At 36.9% G+C, this 22,564-nt stretch overlaps 1 protein-coding gene across 8 annotated transcripts in view; it reads right to left on the bottom strand.

Annotated features, from left to right (window-relative positions):
- The window catches only part of DMD (dystrophin), a 1,139,896-nt gene that overhangs the window by 253,751 nt on the left and 863,581 nt on the right, over positions 1-22,564 (bottom strand). For all 8 annotated transcript variants that reach the window (XM_064473561.1, XM_064473589.1, XM_064473531.1 and 5 more), the window contains one exon: positions 6,005-6,194. In XM_064473561.1, the coding sequence (XP_064329631.1) occupies positions 6,005-6,194 (190 nt within the window). The remainder of the gene's footprint in view (positions 1-6,004; positions 6,195-22,564) is intronic.

The raw sequence follows: 22,564 nt of genomic DNA, 5'->3' as shown, positions 1-22,564 counted from the left end.
AACAGTTCATAAGCATGGATGTGGCTTTTTGCTTATAGCTGGCCTCAATGCTAGAGGAGGATCAAGAACATACTTTAACTTGCTAGTGTACCTGTAGCCAAAGCCTCCACTAATTTATTCCCATACTTTGTTTCCAGCTGACTTTTACTTGCGTTGTCCATTCACTTTATATGAAACTCACATACAAATCATCAGAAAAATTTATCAGGTCCTAGTGGAGAAACAGAAGTTTATGTAAGTTTGTGTTTTCATCTGCACAGGTGTCCCTCCAGTAATGGTGAATTACTACAAAAGCACCATTTATCATTTGAGAATAATGCAAAGTCTCCAGAAAAACCTTCTGTCACTACAACAGCTCCACACACGTTAACATATTGTATTACTGGGTAAACAAATGCACTGCTTGGTTCAAATAATTTACAGCTAGCTTTCCTGAACCTAAACATTTGTTATTGCTGAAATCCCTATTCTAATAAGAGAACTGACTAAAAATGATACTATAATTACTAAGAACACACACTAGTAAAAAGATACATCCTTTTAAATTAATTGCAGCTAACGACTATGTCTCAAATCAGCAATAATTTAATTAAATGGAAGGTGATGCAAATCTTGAATTGCCACTTTACAGTAGTTCTTTAAGTAGTACAGAAAAAGAAATGGTCTTTCCCAATTATGATTTCTAAAAAAAAGCCCCATTCTGTTTACTTAAACAAAACTTTCCTTATTCCATTAGAAATAAGGACCTTTTCTTCTAGAGGAAGATAAAAAAAATCCCAAAAACAAAAAACAAAACACCACAAAATGATGGTTTTACCAGCTTTTAGAAAGTTATCCATCAGACTGCCTTCAGGAGAAGGGCATGTGAAAAGTCACTTGTGCTTGTTATATTATGAGATCTTTTCAAGGCTTAAAAATGGCGTAGAGACGCTGACACAAACCATAATAGGTCAAGGAAGAAAACCAAGTCAATCTACACAGAGACAGATCAACATGCAGATTCAAATGAAGAAAGCCCACAACAAACCACACTATCAAAGTATATCCTCCTACAATCACCAACTCTAACTAAAGTCTAAAATTATTGTGCTGTTGGTGGACAGGTATGTTATGTCTTTTGCTCCCAAAAGACTCATACAACCACTTTTTTTTGCCTGTACATACTAATGTCTCTTCTTAAGATGTAAGAATAAGTTCTTTTGGATAGCCATAATTAGTGAATAGAACAATGCCAGCTTTTCTGAAGTGAAACAAACAAACTTTACAACCATTTTTACCCTTCCTGCTTTAGAAGACCTGGTATTTAAATACCAAAAACCTGGAAAGAAGAATTGAAAATTTAATCTTACCTCTCAATTGAAGTGTAGAAAAATCTTTAGAAGAAAGCTTACAGTTCAATGCAATTGTTCACGTGATAGATTTTTATGTACTTCATTAGTTATTTACAGAGAAAAGGACTTGTATGCATTTAGTTTTCCTTTCATCTACAGCCTGGATGGTTCTTACGTGGAAATTAAAAAAACCCAAGATACTAGCTGAAAAGGTAACCAGGTCTACAAAACTCCATTACAGTTAAAAATGAAGCATTTGACCTAAATTTTTAGGTATCTTTATTTTGACAATCCATTTTTCAACGATCACATAAAAAACAAACTTCTGCTAATATTTGATAATTCAATATTTTTAGCACCATTACAGCCAAAAACCTAATCTAGAGAATATGAAAAAGTAGCCTATAGTGAAAATTAACCACTTGGTTTAGAACTATCTTCCATTATAATCTGCTCTCCAGGATCATGCGACTAAGTTAAAAAACACATGAAGACTTAAGGTATATTACCCTCAAATCAAATTATCATAAAAGACAGATCACTATTTAAAATGTGGTTCAGACTTCACTTTTGTCCAGTGCATCAACTGTAGGTTTCATAGAATCATAGAATAGTTAAGGTTGGAAAAGACCCTTAAGATCATTGAGTCCAACTGCTAACCTATCACTGCCAAGTCCACCATGAAACCATATCCTCAAGCACCACGTCTACCCTTCTTTTAAATACCTCCAGGGATGGAGACTCCACCACCTCCATGGGCAGCTTGTTCCAATATTTGACAACCCTTTCGGTGAAGAAGTTTTTCCTAATATCCAACCTAAACGTCCCCTGGTGCAGCTTGAGGCCATTTCCTCTCATCCTATCGCTTGTTACTCGGGAGAAGAGACCGACCCCTGCCTCGCTACAACCTCCTTTCAGGTAGTTGTAGAGAGCGAGAAGGTCTCCCCTCAGCCTCCTCTCCTCCAGACTAAACAACCCCAGCTCCCTCAGCTGCTCTTGTTCTCTAGACCCTTCACCAACTTTGTTGCCCTTCTCTGGACACACTCCAGCACCCTGATGTCCTTCCTGTAGTGAGGGGCCCAAAACTGAACACAGTATTTGAGGTGCGGCCTCACCAGTGCCAAGTACAGGGACACGATCACCTCCCTGCTCCTGATGGCCACACTATTCCTGATACAAGCCAGGATGCTGTTGGCCTTCCTGGCCACCTGAGCACACTGCTGGCTCATGTTCAGCTGGCTGTCAACCAGCACCCCCAGGTCCTTTTCCTCCCGGCAGCTCTCCAGCCACTCCTCCCCAAGCCTGTAGCGTTGCACGGGGTTGTTGTGACCCAAGAGCAGGACCTGGCACTTGGCCTTGTTGAATCTCATACTGTTGGCTCAGGCCCAATGACCCAGCCTGTCCAGGTCCCTCTGTAGGGCCTTCCTGCCCTCCAGCACATCAACACTTCCACCCAGCTTGGTATCATCTGCAAACTTACTGAGGGTGCACTCAATCCCCTCATCCAGATCATCAGTGAAGATATTGAACAGGACTGGCCCCAACACTGAGCCCTGGGGAACACCACTCGTGACCAGCTGCCAGCTGGAATTGACTCCATTCACCACCACTCTCTGGGCTTGGCCGTCCAGCCACTTTTTAACCCAGCGCAGAGTGCACTTGTCCAAGCTGTGAGCAGCCAGCCTCTCCAGGAGAATGCTATGGGAGACAACATCAAAGGCCTTACTAAAGTCCAAGTAGACAACGTCCACCGCCTTCTACTCGTCCACTAAGCAGGTCACCTTATCATAGAAAGAGACCAGGTTAGTCAGGCAGGACCTCCCTTTCATAAACCCATGCTGGCTGAGCCCAATCTCCTGGTTGTCCTGCATGTGCTGCATAATGGTATTCAAGATGATCTGCTCCATGACCTTTCCCAGCACCGAGGACAGGTTGACAGGCCTGTAGTTCCCCAGATCCTCCTTCTGACCCTTCTTGTAGAGTGGTGTCACATTTGTTAGTTTCCAGTCATCTGGGACCTCCCCGATTGACCAGGACTGCTGATAAATGATGGACAGTGGCTTGGCGAGCTCCTCTGCCAGCTCCCTCAGTATCCTTGGGTGGATCCCATCCGGCCCCATGGACTTGTGAACATCCAGGTGAAGAAGCAGATTGGTGATGGCCACCTCTTCAACAACTGGGACTTCATTCTGCATATTAGCCCCATCTGGCAGCACAGGGGCCTGACAACCTCGAGGATGACCAGTCTGACTATTAATGTTTTCTTTGCCTCAGTCTTTAAGTACCTCAGCCTTCTCCTCATCTTTCCTGGCAAGGTTACCTTCCCCATCCAACAAAGGAGGGAGATTCTCCCTGGCCCTCCTTTTGTCACTGATGTATTTATAAAAACATTTTTTGTTATCTTTAATGGCGGCGGCTGGTTTAAGTTCCAGCTGGGCCTTCGCCTTCCTAATCTTTCCCTGCATAACCTCACAACATCCTTGTAGTCCTCCTGAGTCACCTGCCCCTTCTTCCAAAGGCAGTAAGTTCTTTTTTTTTACTTGAGTTCCAGCCAAAGCTCCCTATTCAGCCAAGCTGGTCTTCTCCCCCACCTGCTCGACTTACGGCACATGGGAACAGCCTGCTCCTGCGCCTTTGAGACTTCCTTCTTTAATAACATCCAGCCTTCCTGGACTCCTCTGCCCTTCAGGACTGCCTCCCAAGGGACTCTGTTAACCAGACTCCTTAACAAGCCAAAGTCTGCCCTTCTGAAGTCCAGGGTAGTGGTTTTGCTGACCCTCTTCCTTACTTCTCCGAGAATCAAAAACTATCACGTCATGGTCGCTGAGCCCAGGACAGCCTCCAGCCACCACATCACCCACCAGGCCTTCTCTGTTCGTAAACAGCAGGTCCAGCGGGGCACCTCCCCTGGTTGGCTCGCTTACCAGCTGCGTTAGGAAGCTGTCTCCCACACACTCCAGGAACCTCCGAGACTGCTTTCTCTCTGCTGTGTTGTGTTTCCAGCAGATATCTGGTAAGTTGAAGTCTCCCACGAGAACTAGGGCTAGAGATTGTGAGACTTCAGCCAACTGCTTGTAGAGTACTTCATCTGTCTCCTCATCCTGGTTGGGTGGTCTGTAACAGACTCCCACCAGGATGTCTCCCTTATTGGCCTTCCGCCTGACTCTTACCCATAAGCACTCAACCTTATCATTACCGTCATTGAGTTCTAGACAGTCAAAACACTCTCCAACATACAAGGCTACCCCTCCACCTCTCCTTCCCTGCATGTCCCTTCTAAAGAGCTTGTAGCCATCCATTGCAGTGCTCCAATTGTGCAAGTCATCCCACCATGTTTCCATGATGGCGACCACATCATAGTTTCCCTGACGCGTGATGGCTTCCAGCTCCTCCTGTTTATTGCCCATGCTGCGTGCATTGGTGTAAATGCACTTCAGTTGACCTATTGATCTCTTCTCCAACACAGGCGTGCCACCCCCAGGCTCATCCCTAGCAAGCCTGGTTTTATCCCCTTCCCCTTTTGTATCTAGTTTAAAGCCTTCTCAACGAGGCCTGCTAACTCCTGAGCCAGAATCCTTTTCCCCCTTTGTGACAGGTGAACCCCATCTGTCTCCAGACACTTTCAGAGTATAATGTAATGGAGTTTAGCAGCAGCTCGGTCAAATAGTTAAAAGCATGTATTAATACAATAGTGCCAAAAGAAGGTAGCAGTATTTCCATCCAATGTACTTACTCAACATAATCACTTACAACTAAATTTTTTCACAGTATGTTTGTCATAAAGAAATGAGTGCATAGAGCCTTCACTGCCTGAAATTTCCAGTTTTGAACTTTCTGTCAACACAAAGGTCCTGCACTATCAAAGAATATTGGAAGAAAGGGCCCTGCCTTCCAAAGAGCCAACCAACCTCATATTTAAGAAATTTAAGACCTCATACGGACATATGTGTATTCTTCTCAGTAACTGTAGTGAACAAAGCACAAAGTATAACAACATATTTCAACAGCACCATCTAAATTAATTGTTTTTCTTTCTCCTCAAGGCTCTCTGGAACACCGAATATAACATTCTTTAAGATTTTTTTGTTTCCCGAGGAAAACAACTGTTTGAAAACTCTCCAGCTATTAACTATGAAAATTTTAATTATCCCTTTTTATTATTGCAACAGAGCATGTTAATAATAATCAGCCCAACATCAAATTAACATTTTTCATGTATTTGAAGGTAATGGAGGAAACCAGCTCAGTTAAGCTACATAGAATAAACTTGATGCAATTTACATAAAACTTCTATAAATATCAGCAATGCTTAATATACTCTCATGTCTGTCAAGTGCTCAATTCAAGACTATAGCATGGCAGAGTAATTCATTTTTATTCGATTAAAAAAAATATCTAAATGCCCATTTAACAAAGTTTCCTTTCGGTACATTTTAAAGCTGTACTTCAAGTCACGTTTTCAAATGTGTTATATATTGAAAGATGTCAGACAGAATCATGATCTGACATTAGATCCCTGCAACAATTTCCAAAGCAACACTTAAAGGTTAGTAGTAGAACCAGTTCTTTTTTTTCAAAACAGTTTCAGTTTCATTGAGTAGCTGCACACTGGAAAATAAAAACCCACCACTTTGGATACCTGGCATGTCTCTAAACTGAAACACTTGACTTACCTGCCACTGTTTCATGAGCTCCCAAACTGTTTTGGCATCGTCTAGCATCTTTTCTTTGTGTGTAGCATCCTGCAGGACATTAGCAGTTGTTTCAGCTTCTGTAAGCCAAGCAAGGAACTTTTCAAGATCCAGGTAGAATTGCTGCAACATTCTTAGGGCTGATTCCAGTGCAGCTTCACGCTCACAAACCCTGCGTGAGTACAAATAGTTAAATGCAGCACTCTTAGGAAGAAAACAAATCTTAATCATTAAATAAAAATATAATAAAGGGATACTGTATATTTTTCATATACAAATCAAGGTAAGTTTACAGGTACATTTGTTACGGAACTTGCACTTTATGTTTTGCAGGTAGGGTTCCTTTTTTATCTCTTCTCCTGAGAAGAAGTAACTGGAATTCATCTGGTAAAAAATTAAGCAAAAGTACTTCTTTGAAAGCACTATGCTTGAAACATGCATAATTAAAAAAATAATATATCAGAAGTACGTCCTAATTTGTTTTAATCAAAGATAGTTTTCTTAGTTGTCATTCACACTACAGTGGGAAAAGTTGCTTATTTTTAGAAATCATGAAATAGTTCCTGGCCACTGCACTGTGTGATGAATTTAAGTATTAGTTTTTATGACACAAAACCTTTGGAGATTGCATTCAATATCTTAAGCCCTATAACACCAAAGTTTGGGGTGGGGGGTGGGTGTTGTGTTTTGTTTTGCATTTTTTTAATATGAATGTGATAAATTACAAGAAAGATCTCTGTGAGTTACCTGATAAAAATAAAATTTTTAAATACAAAGGCTATCTTATCCTTGCAGAAGTTCTAAATCATAGATTGGGAAAGAACACTAAAGGCTCCAGCAATTCTGGTGCTGGAAAAAACATTATAGTATAACTGTGTTCTATCAGCACTCATACACAGTGCACGTGTCACATGTTCTCACCAATTTTTTACATTGAACTTGAGCTAAATAAGGATTTAGAAATGCGAGCAGGTAAGTATGACATACTGTTCATTAACACAGGTCTGTCAAGGCTACTTAGTACTGCATGCATAGTTGTTTAACACCAACATGATAACCGAGTAATTTTTTAAGCTCGGAAAATATTTAGTAAAGTCATTTGATAATTTATGTTACTTCAAGTGGAATTAATGCAGTTTGATGCACACCTATATTTAGTCTACATATCTGTGGTGACCTGGATATTTCTAGATATATTTCCCGTCCAGTTTTATAGTTATTTAGACAGAGACTAAGATACTAGATCTTAGCAGATATAATTTTTCAAGTTGTAATTTATCATAACTTTCCCAGAGGAGACCATGAAATTTCTAAGTGCTAATCTTGATTTCAAATCCTGTTTGCTCTCATGAAGAGGTTGTACTCCTCGATAAGTAATATCATCCTAAAACCTAGTATACTAGTTGAAGTAAGAAAAGAAACCAAAAATTAACACAAGTTTTGCCAAGTGGCACTGACTTAACATGTTTTTTGACAAGCATGTAAATGAATTGCAGCAGTGGATAGTAAGAACAGAAAAATTCAGTCAGAGTATAGGCAATGACAATTATTTCAGGAAAAAAAAACACACCAAACAACAAAAAAACCAACAACGACAAAAAAAGCAAACAATGACTAGATTCCAAAAAATCCTCCCTAAGAATCAAATCTTACAATAGCTACCATATTTCTATTGTATTTTTAATCCTTTAATATTTTATTTACTTTTTCCAACCATTATGTGAAAAATGGATTTATTCTTTGATCTTTCTTTGATTCAAAAACTGAGAAAGCTGTTGAATGCCTCACTACAAAATCATCCACCAAGTTTTTGAAACTTCAGAATGGACTGGATTTTTATCTCAGATGCACCTGTTGCCAGCTACAAGAATTCCCCACATCATGGCACTACTTAGCATGTATTAGAATGTGTCCCCAGGGGTCTCTTAGGAAGAGAGAGAGACACACTTAGCTTCTGAATAGTGAACATGATCTCTATCCTGACTTTATTCTGCATGGACAAAAACATGGCCTGTGGTTAGTCCACTCTTCAAATTTCAGACAACTGCAGTGAAAGATTTTGTTGTTCTTTTGTTAAACTAAAAAATCATTACATAGATATCACATATAAATATACTAACAATATACATTAAATCAGTCTAAACTTAGAAAAAAAGACGAGAAACAGAAAATCTTTTGTCTGGAAAATACAGTATTGACCTGTTTATCACTTTTAGCTCAAAAACAGCATAACATTGATAGAACTTGGAAATGGAATAAGCTTACATAAACTAAAAATATTTAATCCTGTTCTTCAGAGCACAATTCTATTTGAAGTTATGCTTTACAGCTTTATTCTAATTCAATTTTCAGTGTACAACACGAGAACTAATATCAGTGCATTTGCAGAATCAGGTACGACACTGTCTTCACATGCAGTTCTTCAAAACATTAAAGGCATATTTTTTTCTACAACCCACCTGAATTCCTACAAATACATAACAGTGCTCTAACAACAGTATTCTGCAAATACACAATGAATATTTAACTTTTTGCATGGTACTGAGAATTAGGACCCAAAGCTACATTCATGCAGTTGTGTAAAAACCTAGTGCATTTTTAATCTATAATAAAAAAAAAAAGAACACAAGCACAGATATGAAAAATATATTCAAAGGGAGAGCTATTAGAACTATTACTCAAAATCAGAATTTATGTTTTAGAGAAACTTCCAGACTACGTGAAGAAATAGAGTAACATATTGATCTGAGTAAAGAATGAAGTTGTAGTTATGCAGAATCTTCCAGCACTTGTATTCTGTGATACACACAAATCTCATGGCAGATAATTCTTTCAGCTTACAGAAATATGTTGCTTTTCTACAAGCATATTAATGCACCCACGAGAAAATACCTAGTACTTCGCATTTTAAATTTTGATATATCTAAGATGCAATAAACATTCAACTACATTAACAGCTCTGCAATGTATCAATGTTTCACTCTACTTGGCTTTCTAATTACTTAAAAATTATGAGGTTAGAATAGAGAAAATAAAGTCTAAAAATGAAGAATAAAACTGACTATCTAAGCCAGCATGTGATAACATAAATTTCACAAAATTATAGGAGAGACAAAAATACATATGTTGAACAAGAAATTATTGCACAAAGTCAAAATAAAGATGCTTTCTGTTTAGTCTGTATCATCAAATATTTTTAACTCCATATTGAGTGCAAGCTGTAAGAAAAGACCATGAAGTAAGCAGAAATATATTTTGGTGTAAATGGAAAACTGCACAGTAGGAACACTATAAAATACTGCTGAAATACTAAGAGATAATCATAACAAAAATTGTTTTTAATGGAATGATCCTGTTATTCTCTGTTCTATTGTGATATAAAAATATGCACATAGTGGTATAACTAAAAGCTGCTTATTCATGGGAGAAATACTAGAGGTGGGATTCAATTTCTTTTCATCTAGACACCCAGAAGTTAGACAATTACACCTCCTCTGCAAAACATGAAGACAAGCATGTCTGGAATTTAATTCCTCCTCTCTTGTCTGTACACATCTGTTGAACCAGATTCAAGGTCAATATTTTTTTCTCTTGACTATAATGGTAAATTACCTAAACCTTACGCAATTTTAATTTTAGAAAAGCCTAAATTTTACACAATTAAATGTAGGTAAGATAGTCCCCAGTCTAGTCTGGGGACTGATTTGCAGGAGCTCGTGGCATCAGTGACAGTGGACTGACCAACTGTAATTGTCATATGAGCTTTGTCGCAGGACAGAAATTATGGTACTTTCCTAAGAATGTGTTAGCTGAAGGCTTCAAGTTGAGGGAAAGTGGAGGCATGTCAGAGGAAGTGAGTCACACAATGTGTCTAAGTCTGAACATTTATATGCACAGGAAGACATTTTTAAGGGTTTTTAAAAAAATCCATTAAAAAAAGAAAAAAATACCAGCCTCTGCTACAAGACATTGCTGTGATGCTGAGAAGTTTTAAAGCTAATATTTTTAAAACATAGCTGTTTACAGATGTTTGGGAAGACAAGCAGGGGAAAATTAAGTTATATGAAATCTGTATGGCCTTTAGTTTCATAAGGTACCATATTATCAGGGACAAACCTGATGAAAGTCAGAGTCCGTACCATACATTTTTATACATACAAAATAAATATATACAACAAAATATATACAACTGAAGATATTGTTACGATGTCTAACAGTGAGGGAAAGTGCTGAGGTATGGAAATGATGGTGTCATTAAACATATTGCAGAAGTTCTTCATTCAACAATCCCCAACCCATATAACAGAAGGAATACAGTGCTTGGAGAGGCTCCATGAGTGTGAACAACAGACTTTTCTTCAGCTGTAGTATTTGCTACATAATTTGGAATTAATCGTTCACATTTTCTGAGTATCCATTTGTCTATTTGAAACTGTAATGCTTATTCACGTTACAAGGCACGTTGTGGGGGTCAGTGTTTAAATATGGTTTGAGATGCTCAGATAACAGGAAACAGAGTAAGTGCAGAGCGTTGTACCAATGTACCCTACACTGCATTAAGAGAGAATGCATAATACATAAGGAATCATAGTAAGCACAGAAAATATTTGTAGTGGACAAACTAACAAATTCATGTTCCACAGGTGTGTCTTTAAGGGCAATAGCAGTGGAGAAATTCTGCATCATTTAATGTTCAATAGATCACTAAACCACACTTCCATCTGCAGACTGTGGTGATCTAATGTTATCATACTGAGATGCAATATAAAATATCCTGGACTACTGGCTGACAAAGTATCAGTAAATACCTTTACTTCTATAGTTCATGTGGTTCTCTCTATATCACTGAATTTTCTCCTTGATGCCATTATGATTCCATAAAGTTTAAAAAAGAAAATATTTCCCGATTTTCCCTTTTCTGAAGCCAACAATCACAGACAATTTGAACTACATACATCTTCCTGCTAATGCTGGAAGCAGTTTGCTCTTTTTCATGAGGAACATAACCTCATAACAAAGGAACAATTGCAAAGCTTTATAGGAACATTTTACTGCTAAACAAATTTAAGCTCTTACTGGTGACTCTTGTTCAGCTGCTTTAACTTGGACTGATCTATCAAAGAGGCAGAATAATTTAACCTCAGATAAACTAGGAACATGAGGAGATGTCACAGATATGAAAAGAAAATTAAAATCTTAAAATTATCATTAAATTCTTAAAATAACTATTCCTGATAGAACTTTGAAATGCAAGTTCAAAGTAAATCATGCTAATTTATTTTGGGAACGCTGCTTAGAGGAATTTTCTTCCAGAATCTAGAGACTATATTCTATAGTGCTAGTTAAAGTTAATAATACATGTTAGTAAGTGATTAATCTGCAGATTAACTCTGGAACAACTGATACACATTAAGTGTGGAAAACTATGTTGATAGAGCATTTTAAGTACTGCTTTCGTGTGGTTTTGTGGATCTCAACCAACTTGACACCTCACTCAGGGACACAGGATTTTTCTAGTGATACTTATGCTTAAATATTCCTTTTGGTTCAACCATCTGATAGAGGTCACTAGCTTTTCTCTCCTGTAGAGCATGGGCACATGTATGTGGATCTGAATTTTCTAAGTGATCTTTATATAGGCATGCTTATGTCCTACTATCACTGTTTGGTCTGGCTTGCTGGGAAGCATTCTTTACTCGGTTACTCCTAGAGTAATGGAGATTGCTTACCTGTGTGCAATTCTGCCTCTGAAAGTACTTCTCTGTTGCAATTATTAGAAAGCCTCAAAGTGCAACTAAATGCAGAGCTACAGTGTTGGCATCTGAACCTCTCCAGAGATCAGCATTCAGACATAGCTGACATTCATCCGCAGGCCCTTATTCCACCATTATTCTGACTCAGGAAACAGGAAAGCTTTGGTGTGCTGGTACAGAATTTTGTACTTGAAAGACAGGGTTTCAGTTTTTTTCAGACATGTTGTGCTTTAGTCCCTTCCTGTAAGGACTAAGGGACAAACCTGATGAAAAAGCTACCTCCAGAATGGCAGCAATAACTTTCCAGAACTCTTTGCCTGATCTTTATCACTGCTAATATCTCACTGAAGATAGCTGATGTGGAGAACTGAAAGAAGGAAAGATTTCATTTAATTGATGGAAAGGTCCTTGAATAAACAAGAAAAAAAGCACCTTTCTTAGAACCCAATGGGAACACACAGGTACTGCCCTGCTAATTCAGGCATATGAACAGGATTTGTACCAGTGACGTATTTCTTTCCATATTTCTATGTGCAGTACTTCTCTCTGCCTTAGATTTCTCAGCGATGTGACCTACTGGCTGGAAGGTGACTCTCAGTGTCTTCAGATAATTTGAAAGACACCTCTGCATTGGCTGCACTATACGTATTGATTACATATGAATAACCAGTGAAATTATTTTAAATTCCAGGTATAATTGTGCATACAGAGAGACTAAGTGCAACAGCTGCTGCTAAATAAACATGCAAAGGCAGTTCTCTCTTGATTCTCTTTACTTTTCCAGGAAAGAAGAAGAAAAACCCTCAATGCCCCCATCCTCTGATTTCAGCTCAGGGTCTCTGTCTTGATATGGTCACAGTTTTGTTCTTCCCATGAGAATCACACACTGTTTCCTAAATGGCGACAGTCTCTTCAGATAGTATAACTAGAACATCCTAAATCATCTTCTGATCACAGCAATAAGCCCATATAATTTGTCCTTTCTTAAAAATCTATTGACACAAAGGGGCAAATGCTTCAAAGAGCTGTTATTCACTCTGCTAAGCAAGACATTTTTCCTGAACAGTTTTTTCTACTGTAAAACTCTGCAAAACCAGAAAACATGCTGTATTTTAAAAGTGTTTCTGGTGTTTAGGAAAATGGATGCAGCAAGAGAGAGAAACTATTTATTTTGCTATTGTTCATTGGCTGGCTTGTTTCTAGTCTTATACCTGTCATAGCCCTTCTCAAAATAGCCAGACTATGAAAATAAATAATTAATTAATTAAATCATCAACTGCCCCAGCATTTTCCTTTGAACTGCTTTCTTTGTTACTAAAGATACTAAAGCAATTTTAAAACATTTTTGAATTTAGGCTGTTCCTTACTTTTTCTTATTAAAGCACCATTGATATTAAATAAGAAAAAAAAAAAAAAAAAAAACCAAAAGAAAAATTTGTGCTTATCTATGAAGTTTAAGATCAACCTTGGATATTAATCTTACATCTCTCCTACACCGTTTTTTGTCACACTGAGAAGGGTTGATAAAAAGCAAAGGAAATATCACACCCTGGGGCACAAAGATCACATAGATTTCCATATACGATCTTTAAATGATCTCTTTTTAAATAATCACCTGCCAACATCAGCACAGGAGATACGTGCTATCACAGAGGAAAATTCCTTTTCATCCTTTTTAAAAATAATTTCTGTCTCTCCTTGTACTCTCTTCACTTATGGGATACCTCATTCCCAAAACGCCTCTTAATCGGGTGGCAAGCATAGAGAGGTATAGAGGGAATTTTTTCTTACAGGCTTCCCTTGCCCCCATTGCTTTTGACTCTTTTTCCCTTCTTGCCTTGGCGTTGGTCTAGAATATATAAACATAATATTAGTCTACATTTTCCCTATGTTCACCACAACCAGAGATTATCACACATCATAATCTATAGAAAATTAATTAATGAAACTAAGTGGATCATTTAAATTTCTTTGTAATTAAAACCAATTACAGGTTACCTTTTTGGTTATTGAAAGCATTTAATGTTTACTTGGGATTTCTAATCTCCTGATAAATTTTCATTAAAATCAATCACTTTCCAAAGAGTAAATCTTAAGAATTACCAGGTTAAAGAAAACAGAATCTGAACAACACACGTCAAAGACATATGAAGTATCATTAAAAATTACGCAATGACTTGTAGATACAGAGTAATGTTCTGATGGACTCACTCAAGAGGCTTTCATAAATAGCTCTTAGTCAAAACTTAAAGGAATTATCTTAAAAACCCAAAATGAACAAACAGAAGACCCACACACCAAAAAACACAACCCAAAACAAAAACAACCCCCCCAACAAACACAAAAAAACAACCAACCAACAAAAAACCCAACAACCAGCCCCACAAACATTGCTTCCCACTCAATTCTCTGAATTCATGGAACAGATTCCAGTCTAACCCTCGTATCTTTCAAGTAGTGCCTCAACAAAACATGGGAAATTACATTTAATAATGCTGGCATTCCCATTAAAGAGAGAAGCCAGAAAAAGAAGAAATCCTAAAATCAAAACTATAAACAAACAGACAAAACTAGTCTCTGATTCTACCAAAAGAAGCAAAAAGATTATCTGTTGAAGTCTTCTTCACACTTCATGGTTCATAATATGTAGAATTAAGTTTTTCCTTGCATTCCAAAACATATAATTCTTTTGAGATTCCAAGGCAGTCAACAGTGCCATCTAATAAACAACACATTAATTACTCAGATACAATTTAGATAAAATCTTTGCTTTCTAAGACAGTGAATTGTAATTAAAACTGATTATGAAAATAATTATATTCCAAAGGCATTAGTTTTCTTACCCTTAATTACTGTAGAAACAACTAAATTTAATAAGACTCTGAAATGCACTGGTGGCATTACATGAAATCAATTAGGGCTCACAAAGGATACTATTAAACTGTCAGTGTAGTTTTCATTTAAAGCTGCAGCCTCTGAGGGCTGAGCTCAGTGAACTAACAGAACAGTGAATTGCTACCGTGCAAGAGAAAGAAGCCTCAGTTTTCAGACTGGAAAACTTCCCCGACAGCACTTACAGTTCTTACTGTACTATGCATCAGCTTAAGCTAAGCAAGAGTAACAGTAAACACACACTTAGATAAACACATACTTCCCCCCCCCTCTTTAAAACACAGGCCTTAAGTAGTGCTTACATTACACAAAGATGCTGACAGATCCGATGATTGACTCAGAATATTTTAAAACAACGCTGCCAATATTTCAATATATTTTAAGAAGCATGCAACTGCTATAAAGGCAATAAAGATGACAGTCAATGTCCAGCTCTGTAATATTCAGCTCAGAAGCAACTGGTAACCAAAACTGGTTAGCACTTGAGTAAGAAGGAGAGGCGGCAGACTGCCTACTGTCTCTTATATATATATATATAATCTAATACAGTAATATTAGCTGTAAAGAATCACTCCACATCTTATACAGTTATTCTTTACTATTCAGGAGGTTTCAAACTCCTATAGAAAACTGAAATATAGAAAAAGTTCCCGACTATAAGGAGATAATGTGATTAAAATAGATCTACCACAGAAAGATTGTAATACAATAGGACCTATAACCCAAGGTAATATGAGAATACAGAGTAATTATAAATTATTATTATGGAGTTTCAACAGCATTGGGAACTGTAACTCTAGTGCTGTTCCTTGGGATCATGTAAATATAAATAAATAAATAATGAAATTCCACAGCCCAATTCAGCAAATTTAGATGATGTTCAAGTCTCACTCAGTTCAACAGAACTCAGTATGTGTTTGATATAAAAGCCTACAGACAAAATCCTAACTACACTGACATGAACGGCTAACCTTCAACTGATTTCAAAGGGAACAGGATGTTCTGTGATAGTTCTACCTCAATTCTATTTTTGGACAAATCTCAAAGATATAAATTCTTAGCAGACAAAAATGTAACCCTTCAAACAACAATTCTGGGCAATATAACAGATTGGAGACAGGCATAAAAACACCAAGCCTTTAAGTTTGGGAGTGAGGAGGTCTGACTATTCTGCTATGAAAAGCCATGACGGAAGTGGATAAACCTCAAGTTTTCTATGCTCACATGCTATTTTGGCAGACTCAACCAAATCTAACTCTTAAATAGTGCATGATTTGCAATGTTTTCTTCCTGGTCAATAAACTTTGAAATAATTATCAGGTGTTTAAAAAGACACTCGATTTGGCTTGTGACTTATTCTTTGGCTTGTGACAGTATTCACTGTCATGCAAATACCCTCTATATATTCTAGATAATTTTTCCAAGGTCTGAGGCAGGGCTTTTCTTTTCCTTAATGTATGTATACCTCTTCTCAAATGAATGTCCCAATTTTAGTCATGGAAATGAATGCATAACTGATGCCATCATCAGTTTTAATTGATGATTCTACTTTATTTCAGCTCAAAGAAATCCACAGAGTACACCATAAGATCCTTACAGGAAATATACCTCTGTATTTTCTGTTATTTAACCAAAGGATATATATTAAATTGTCTTGTATAAACAGATGTGTTAACGAACACTGAGTTGGCTTGTATGTGGCAGCACAGTGAGATATGGAAACATCAGGGTTCTTCAATCCTGTTCTTTTATTTTAAAAGGTGAGCTTAGTTTCTTTTACAAATTCATTTTCACCTAGCTGCTGTTATTTCTGAATAGGAGGCCTAAATATAAATAAAAGCATGATTAAAAACAACTTGAAGTCTTGGTAGCTCAAGGCTCACATTCGTGATTGTATTTGACACAATAATCATCATCACACCTTAAGACTGAAATCTGGTTGGCAGTCCTTGACTTAGTTCTGCTTTTTCCAATTAGCTGAAAAATTGCTTCTCAGCTCATCTTCCAGGAAATATGTTTACATCTATAGTCATGAAAGCATTCCATCAGTGCCCATGGACTTATATATGCCCAGTTGCTCAGGCCTTCATTTAAATGTGGCAAAAGCCAGCAAATAACATGAGTCATATTTCACAGTGAGTTATGTGCCACTTATCCAGGTTCACAGAAAGCACATCCCAAACCCAGCACACTGTTGACCACCTAAGAACAACACAGGCGACGCAATGACAAATCATTAGGTGATGTCCCCTGTGCTCTGTGTTATCACAAGGAATTCCTATAGATGAAACAGTTAGATACAAACATCTTGGTGCCTAAATGCTGGGCTGCCAGTTGGGACAAACACAGTCAAGAGTACATAGGTATATGAAATTGTTCAAAACAAAAATCACCTTCCCATCCCATAAGATCTAGTACTGAGCTCTGTTACACTGCCACTATAGCATCGCATTATGGTTTCCTACAAGGATATATGAATCCCTAAATGATTCCCTATTTCATGTTTTCCTTTTTGTTCAGAGAACTCATGGCTCAGGTTTTCTTACAAGGTATATGAGAACAGCACACAAAGCTTGAGAGGAGGAAGTTTCTGTTTTATCAGAGACCGGTATGCATAAAGTTGACTACAGACGTGAAACCCAATCTATATCCACAACAGAAATGGCAAGAAAATAACTGAGTAGCAAGGGGTGGTATTGATGTAGATCATGCAGACAATGTCCCATTATTTGCCTTGGATATTACTTTTTTTCACATGGTAGGCATCTTAATTTTTGAAGCCATATTCTAGTAGTACAAAGGATTCCTAGAAATTAGATTGGGTCAAATGTTAACGGTTCATGGCAGAATAACGTAGAACACTAAAAACCAGATGGGTTATCTGAGAAGAGTCATAAGAAAGCAAATCAGAAAAACTTTCAACATTCTTAACCTCAAGGAAACACTGGAGATGGCTGCCTTGTGTTGCAATGGACAAAAATTACGTTCAACTGATATTAACACATTTATTAGGTATGCATGGGTGGACTACAGACAATTCGTTAACCTTCCTATTAAAAATGCAAACAAGTAAATGTATAAGTGCATTAGTGAAAAAATGTAGCATTACTTGATCTCCATTTCATTCTGCTCTTGCAGTGAGGTACATCCACAAATCTGCACATAGATTAATCATAAAAATATTATGCAGAAATGCAGTATTAGAATAGTCTTTCCCACAAATTCCGTATTTTGCAGTAGCCACAGATTTCTATACTTTACTGAGTGATTTATATATACTGTAAAATCTCTCTGTAGATAAAGGATAAAAATACTGAAGAGTCAGGGAAATAAACAGATATTTTTAATGACACAGCATTATCATGGCACATTGTTTTTACAAGTATTTAACATATTTAGGTGCTATTTTGATTTCTTATATTAACTTCCATAATTCTTTCTTGATTATCTGTACTTCTGATCTAAAAAAGGCCATCGTCTGATATCCAGTACCTGCAATGTAGTTTGCCTCATTTACTTGAAACTAATATTTTTAATGACAACTGTATATTCAAAGCTGACCTCTATATGATTGTTTAACATGCCGCGGCTTCTTCAGAATGACAATCTGAAGAAGAGCAGCTTATTTGTCTTACTAATTTTAGTAGTCCCAAATATCAAGTAGTAACATTATTCTAGAAAATTTAATGACTAGTTCACCTGACCCAGTTCAAGCTAGCACATTATACATGTAGTAAACTGCTGATGACACCACATGAACATGTAATTATGGTCAACAATCTTTAATATATATGACTAGCTAAATGTTGCCCTCCCATAATCAAACAGTACCCAAATAAATATATATCTAGAAGGAGAAACCACATATGAGGACTATATATACATCTATATAAATACTGAAGTGTTGTATTTCCATCAGAAACAGAAATGAAGCCCTCTATTGGGAATGGGTACTCAAGAAGATTTCTCCCTTCGTGTGTAAATATCATTCTACATTTCTTTAATAAGTGTATTATGGACCAATAAAAATCTGTGTCTTTGAGAAAAATACATTTGCTAACTTTTTCTTAGAATTAATAGAAACAGAAGATGGAAACTAACGATAAAGCAATATAATCTATTTACTATCCATAAGTTAGGCCCCAGTACAAGGGGCTACTTAGGAACCATGGGAGGGATGCAAACTTTTGTTACAGAAACTTCTTGAATTAAACAAAATTGAGATTAAGAACATATAGCATAGCCAATGTAAATAGCATTCAACCCTGGGCATTAGGAGCGTGTCCCAGGGGACCAGCACTAAGTGTTATTTAGTGCATTAATTGAACACTGGAAAAAGGGTGTGAAGAGCAAGATGGCAAATTTATTTAGATTAGTCAAACCCAGGAAGGACTGTGAATAATTCCAGATGGAACAAATCATTAGGAAAGTGATAGCAGAAAGATTCAACATTGACGTGTCCAAAATACCAGACACTACAAGGATGATTTAAACTCAGTAAACACTGCTGGATTCTGAACTAGCTGTAGCCTTGAAGGAATTTAGCGTTTAAAAATCAAGACAACTGCTTAATGAAGATGTCACTACAGACAAGCATCTGAAAGATTACTAGCTAAAACAAACAAAAAAAAGGAATAAATATTATGACCATCTTTAACTCACTTTCCGGATGCTGACTTGGGTACCTTGTCCCAGCCAGCACAAAGGAGAGTAACATCAGACATAAAATGACTAAAGCAGTAACATGCTGTGAAAACCAATTTAGCCAAAGCAAAATTTAATAAAAATGTTACATGCTTCTACTGTTATTTTCCCCCAAGAAGAGAAGTAACAGTGACAGGTGTCCACAACTCCAAGGGGTCAGCACAGGATGAAAAGGAAGGATGTCACCAATGGCAGATCTGAACTCTCCTTTCTTAGTGCCGTCTTATTTGAACAAGTCTATTCTGCTGGTGTTCCCACAGGAACAAAGAGAGAGGACAGCTCTGGAAGAATTGCCTCCCATTCCTCAAAATAGAGCCACACTGCAAAACTTACAGGTCGACTACCACAAAAATATATCTACCCTCTTGGAATCAGTAAAGGTATATGGTTCATAATAGAGCAATAGACACTATTAGTGATTAATTAACATAGCTCAGGTATCAGCCTCAGCACCAAGAACTCATGAAAATTTCTAAACAGTTTATTATTACTAACAAACAATAGCATCGCTTCCAGATTTTAAAACAAACAAATAAAAACCCACAAAATTAGCATATATAAGTCATGTTGTGGGCTAGAGAAAATGCATATGAGTTAGTTTTTAAAAGAAACTACCACTAAATTAGGCCCAAGTCTAATCTGACATGAATTAAATAAATAAGAAAACATATAAATAATAGGAAAGAGAACAAGAAAAAGAAAATAAGGAAAAGAAAAAATAAAATATAGCATACTAGTAAGATAAAATGCAGACAGTGGGAAATGGGTGTTGCAATCATGGCACTTGAGATATTTCAAAAAAAATTTAGTTCTACCATATCCTGTGTCAAGTGAACAAATGGAATCTCAAAAACATATAGCACATTTTAAACAGATAATACTTTTTTCTTTCTTTACAGGCAAAAAGTGGACCTATATAATTCATTGCCAGAAGGCACTACTGTGCTTAAGCAGATATGCATCAGATACATAACTGATTATGTATCTTGCATAAAGGAAGAATCTGCAGATACACCAGCTAGAGCAATAATTCCAAGAGCTATTATTTCTTATCATTTGCAGCAAATAATATTTCTTACAGTTTGCAGGAGATGTAATGCTTAGTACCTGGGGAAGAGCTCTACATTTTTTTAAGTTGCCAGGGAATGTAGCACAGTACAGTTAAATCTGGAGTATTGGTCAAGATGTGATTGATACTGGATGCTAAACAACATGAACATACTGATCTTTTCACAAATTCCTTGCTTGCTTGCTTGCTTACTCTTTCTCCTTCTATGTACCTGTATGAGTTACACCTTAAAGGTCTGTCCCCAAGATTTACCAGTTTAATCTGACCTTTCTTCAATGATTTCTCACCGCCCCTATTTTAGGGCACACAAGAAAATTACATTGTTAATTCTGTTGCTCTCCCATCTGCCTTCAGTACTGCCACTTCTCCAGGTCTCTGCCTTGGTCAATAAGAGTCACAACCACCAGACTTTTGTGCCACTGATCCTCATCCAGAATGAGAACCATTTGTTGTCATTTGTCAATTTCTTTGTGCGTTTACACAAAAACAATGTGAGGTTGAAATTTTGTTCATAGTTAAAACACAGCCACACAACAAGATGCAAGCACCACTGTTGTCAAATTGACACATTTGGTGGTAACTTCCAAAAAGAGTCTAAAAATTTAATAGGCAGACTGAATTATCCTCTCAGTTTCAAGCATGACTGACAAGCCAGTGAAGAGGAAGCTTACAATGCCTGCACAGCAGCTGATCAGTAGCTAAAGAATCACGGAGCAAAGCTTGCAATAGCAACTAAATGCTGCTTAAAAAAGAAAAAGAAAAGAAGAAGCCATAGAAAACACTAGGGAAAACAAAACAAGGCTATCACAAGAATAATAATGTAAACAAAAGATGACAACTAAGGTCAAATTCCTTTTTGCTGGCACTCTGCTAGTCCATCAGCTTTATTAATTTCTGTGCAGTTATTTGTTTTAAAGGACTTGAAGCCTGATAAGAAGTCTATTGAGGGGAAAGCAAAGACATTCATTTGTTGCAATAAGCTTTGGATGAGAGCAATAATCAGTTTGCTACAGTTTGTTAATTTATCTGCAGACTAATAGGAAATAGATTTAAGGTTGGACTTTCAGGGCACAGAGCATTAGCTTCTGTTCTTGTTCAAATACAGACTAAAACTCTAATTACTTCAGAAAAATCTCACCTTTAAGAAAAAGAACAAAACATTTATCTTAATCTTATAATGGAGTAAGAACACAAATTGACATTTCTGTTCTTTCTCTCACAATATCAGGCTTATTTTTATCTATCTTAGTACCTTGCTCCTCTTGCACCTCCTGTGGATGCAAAAGAGTGAGATTTCTCAGAGTGTTTCTTTGAAATGTCCATATTAATCTCTGATTATGATTCAAGTTAGTCCATGAAGTCACACTCCCTTTAGAATTCTGTGCCATAAAATATTTAATGATTTTGTCCAGTTGGATTTCACTGTAACATAAGAACTGTTCTCATTTTCACTAGAAGGGAATAAACAGCATTTAACACATGGTAAATATGAACAGAGCAGCAGAATTCTTCTTCACTCAAGATCTAAATATAAACAAAGAATGAGGGAAAAAAAGGAAAGTGCAACTCTCTGAGCCATAATGTATGGTCTTTTCAATATTCTGCTTTCACTTTTCCTGCTTAGTTTTAACAGTTAACTTGCTCTCAGTGCTTGAAGCTGAAGGCCTCTTTGCAAAATGCCAGTTCTGTCCTCCTTTTTAATTGTCTCTAGTGAAATCATTAACATTAGATTACATTTAACAACCAAAATCACTGAACTATCAATCAGCTGAATTCATGGTGTATAAAAAGACGTCTGCAAGCCACTTGTGGGACAGACAAGTTGAAAAAAACCTCAACTATTTAAGAACAAAAATTTTCTCTTTGAGGTCATTTGTGTTTGTCCGTGGGAGGACTTAGTAGACCTACAGATGATCTACTGCCTTTCTGGAAGTGATAAAGATACTACCCTACAGATGTAACCATTCAAGTGGTGGGAACATTAAGTTTATTCACACTGATACTAAGAGTTTTAAGAAATATGTCATAAGGAACCATAGATCCTTTTAGTCAAGTATGGTATTACTGATGCTACCGTCTCCTGAAATAACTCAAGAACTCTTTCTTTTTTTTAATCCTAAAAGA

Source organism: Phalacrocorax carbo, chromosome 1 (genome assembly GCF_963921805.1).
Source record: "Phalacrocorax carbo chromosome 1, bPhaCar2.1, whole genome shotgun sequence".
Classification (NCBI taxonomy): Eukaryota; Metazoa; Chordata; class Aves; order Suliformes; family Phalacrocoracidae; genus Phalacrocorax; species Phalacrocorax carbo.
The sequence above is the reverse complement of the archived record's forward strand: the minus strand, read 5'-3'. Positions and strand labels throughout refer to the sequence as shown.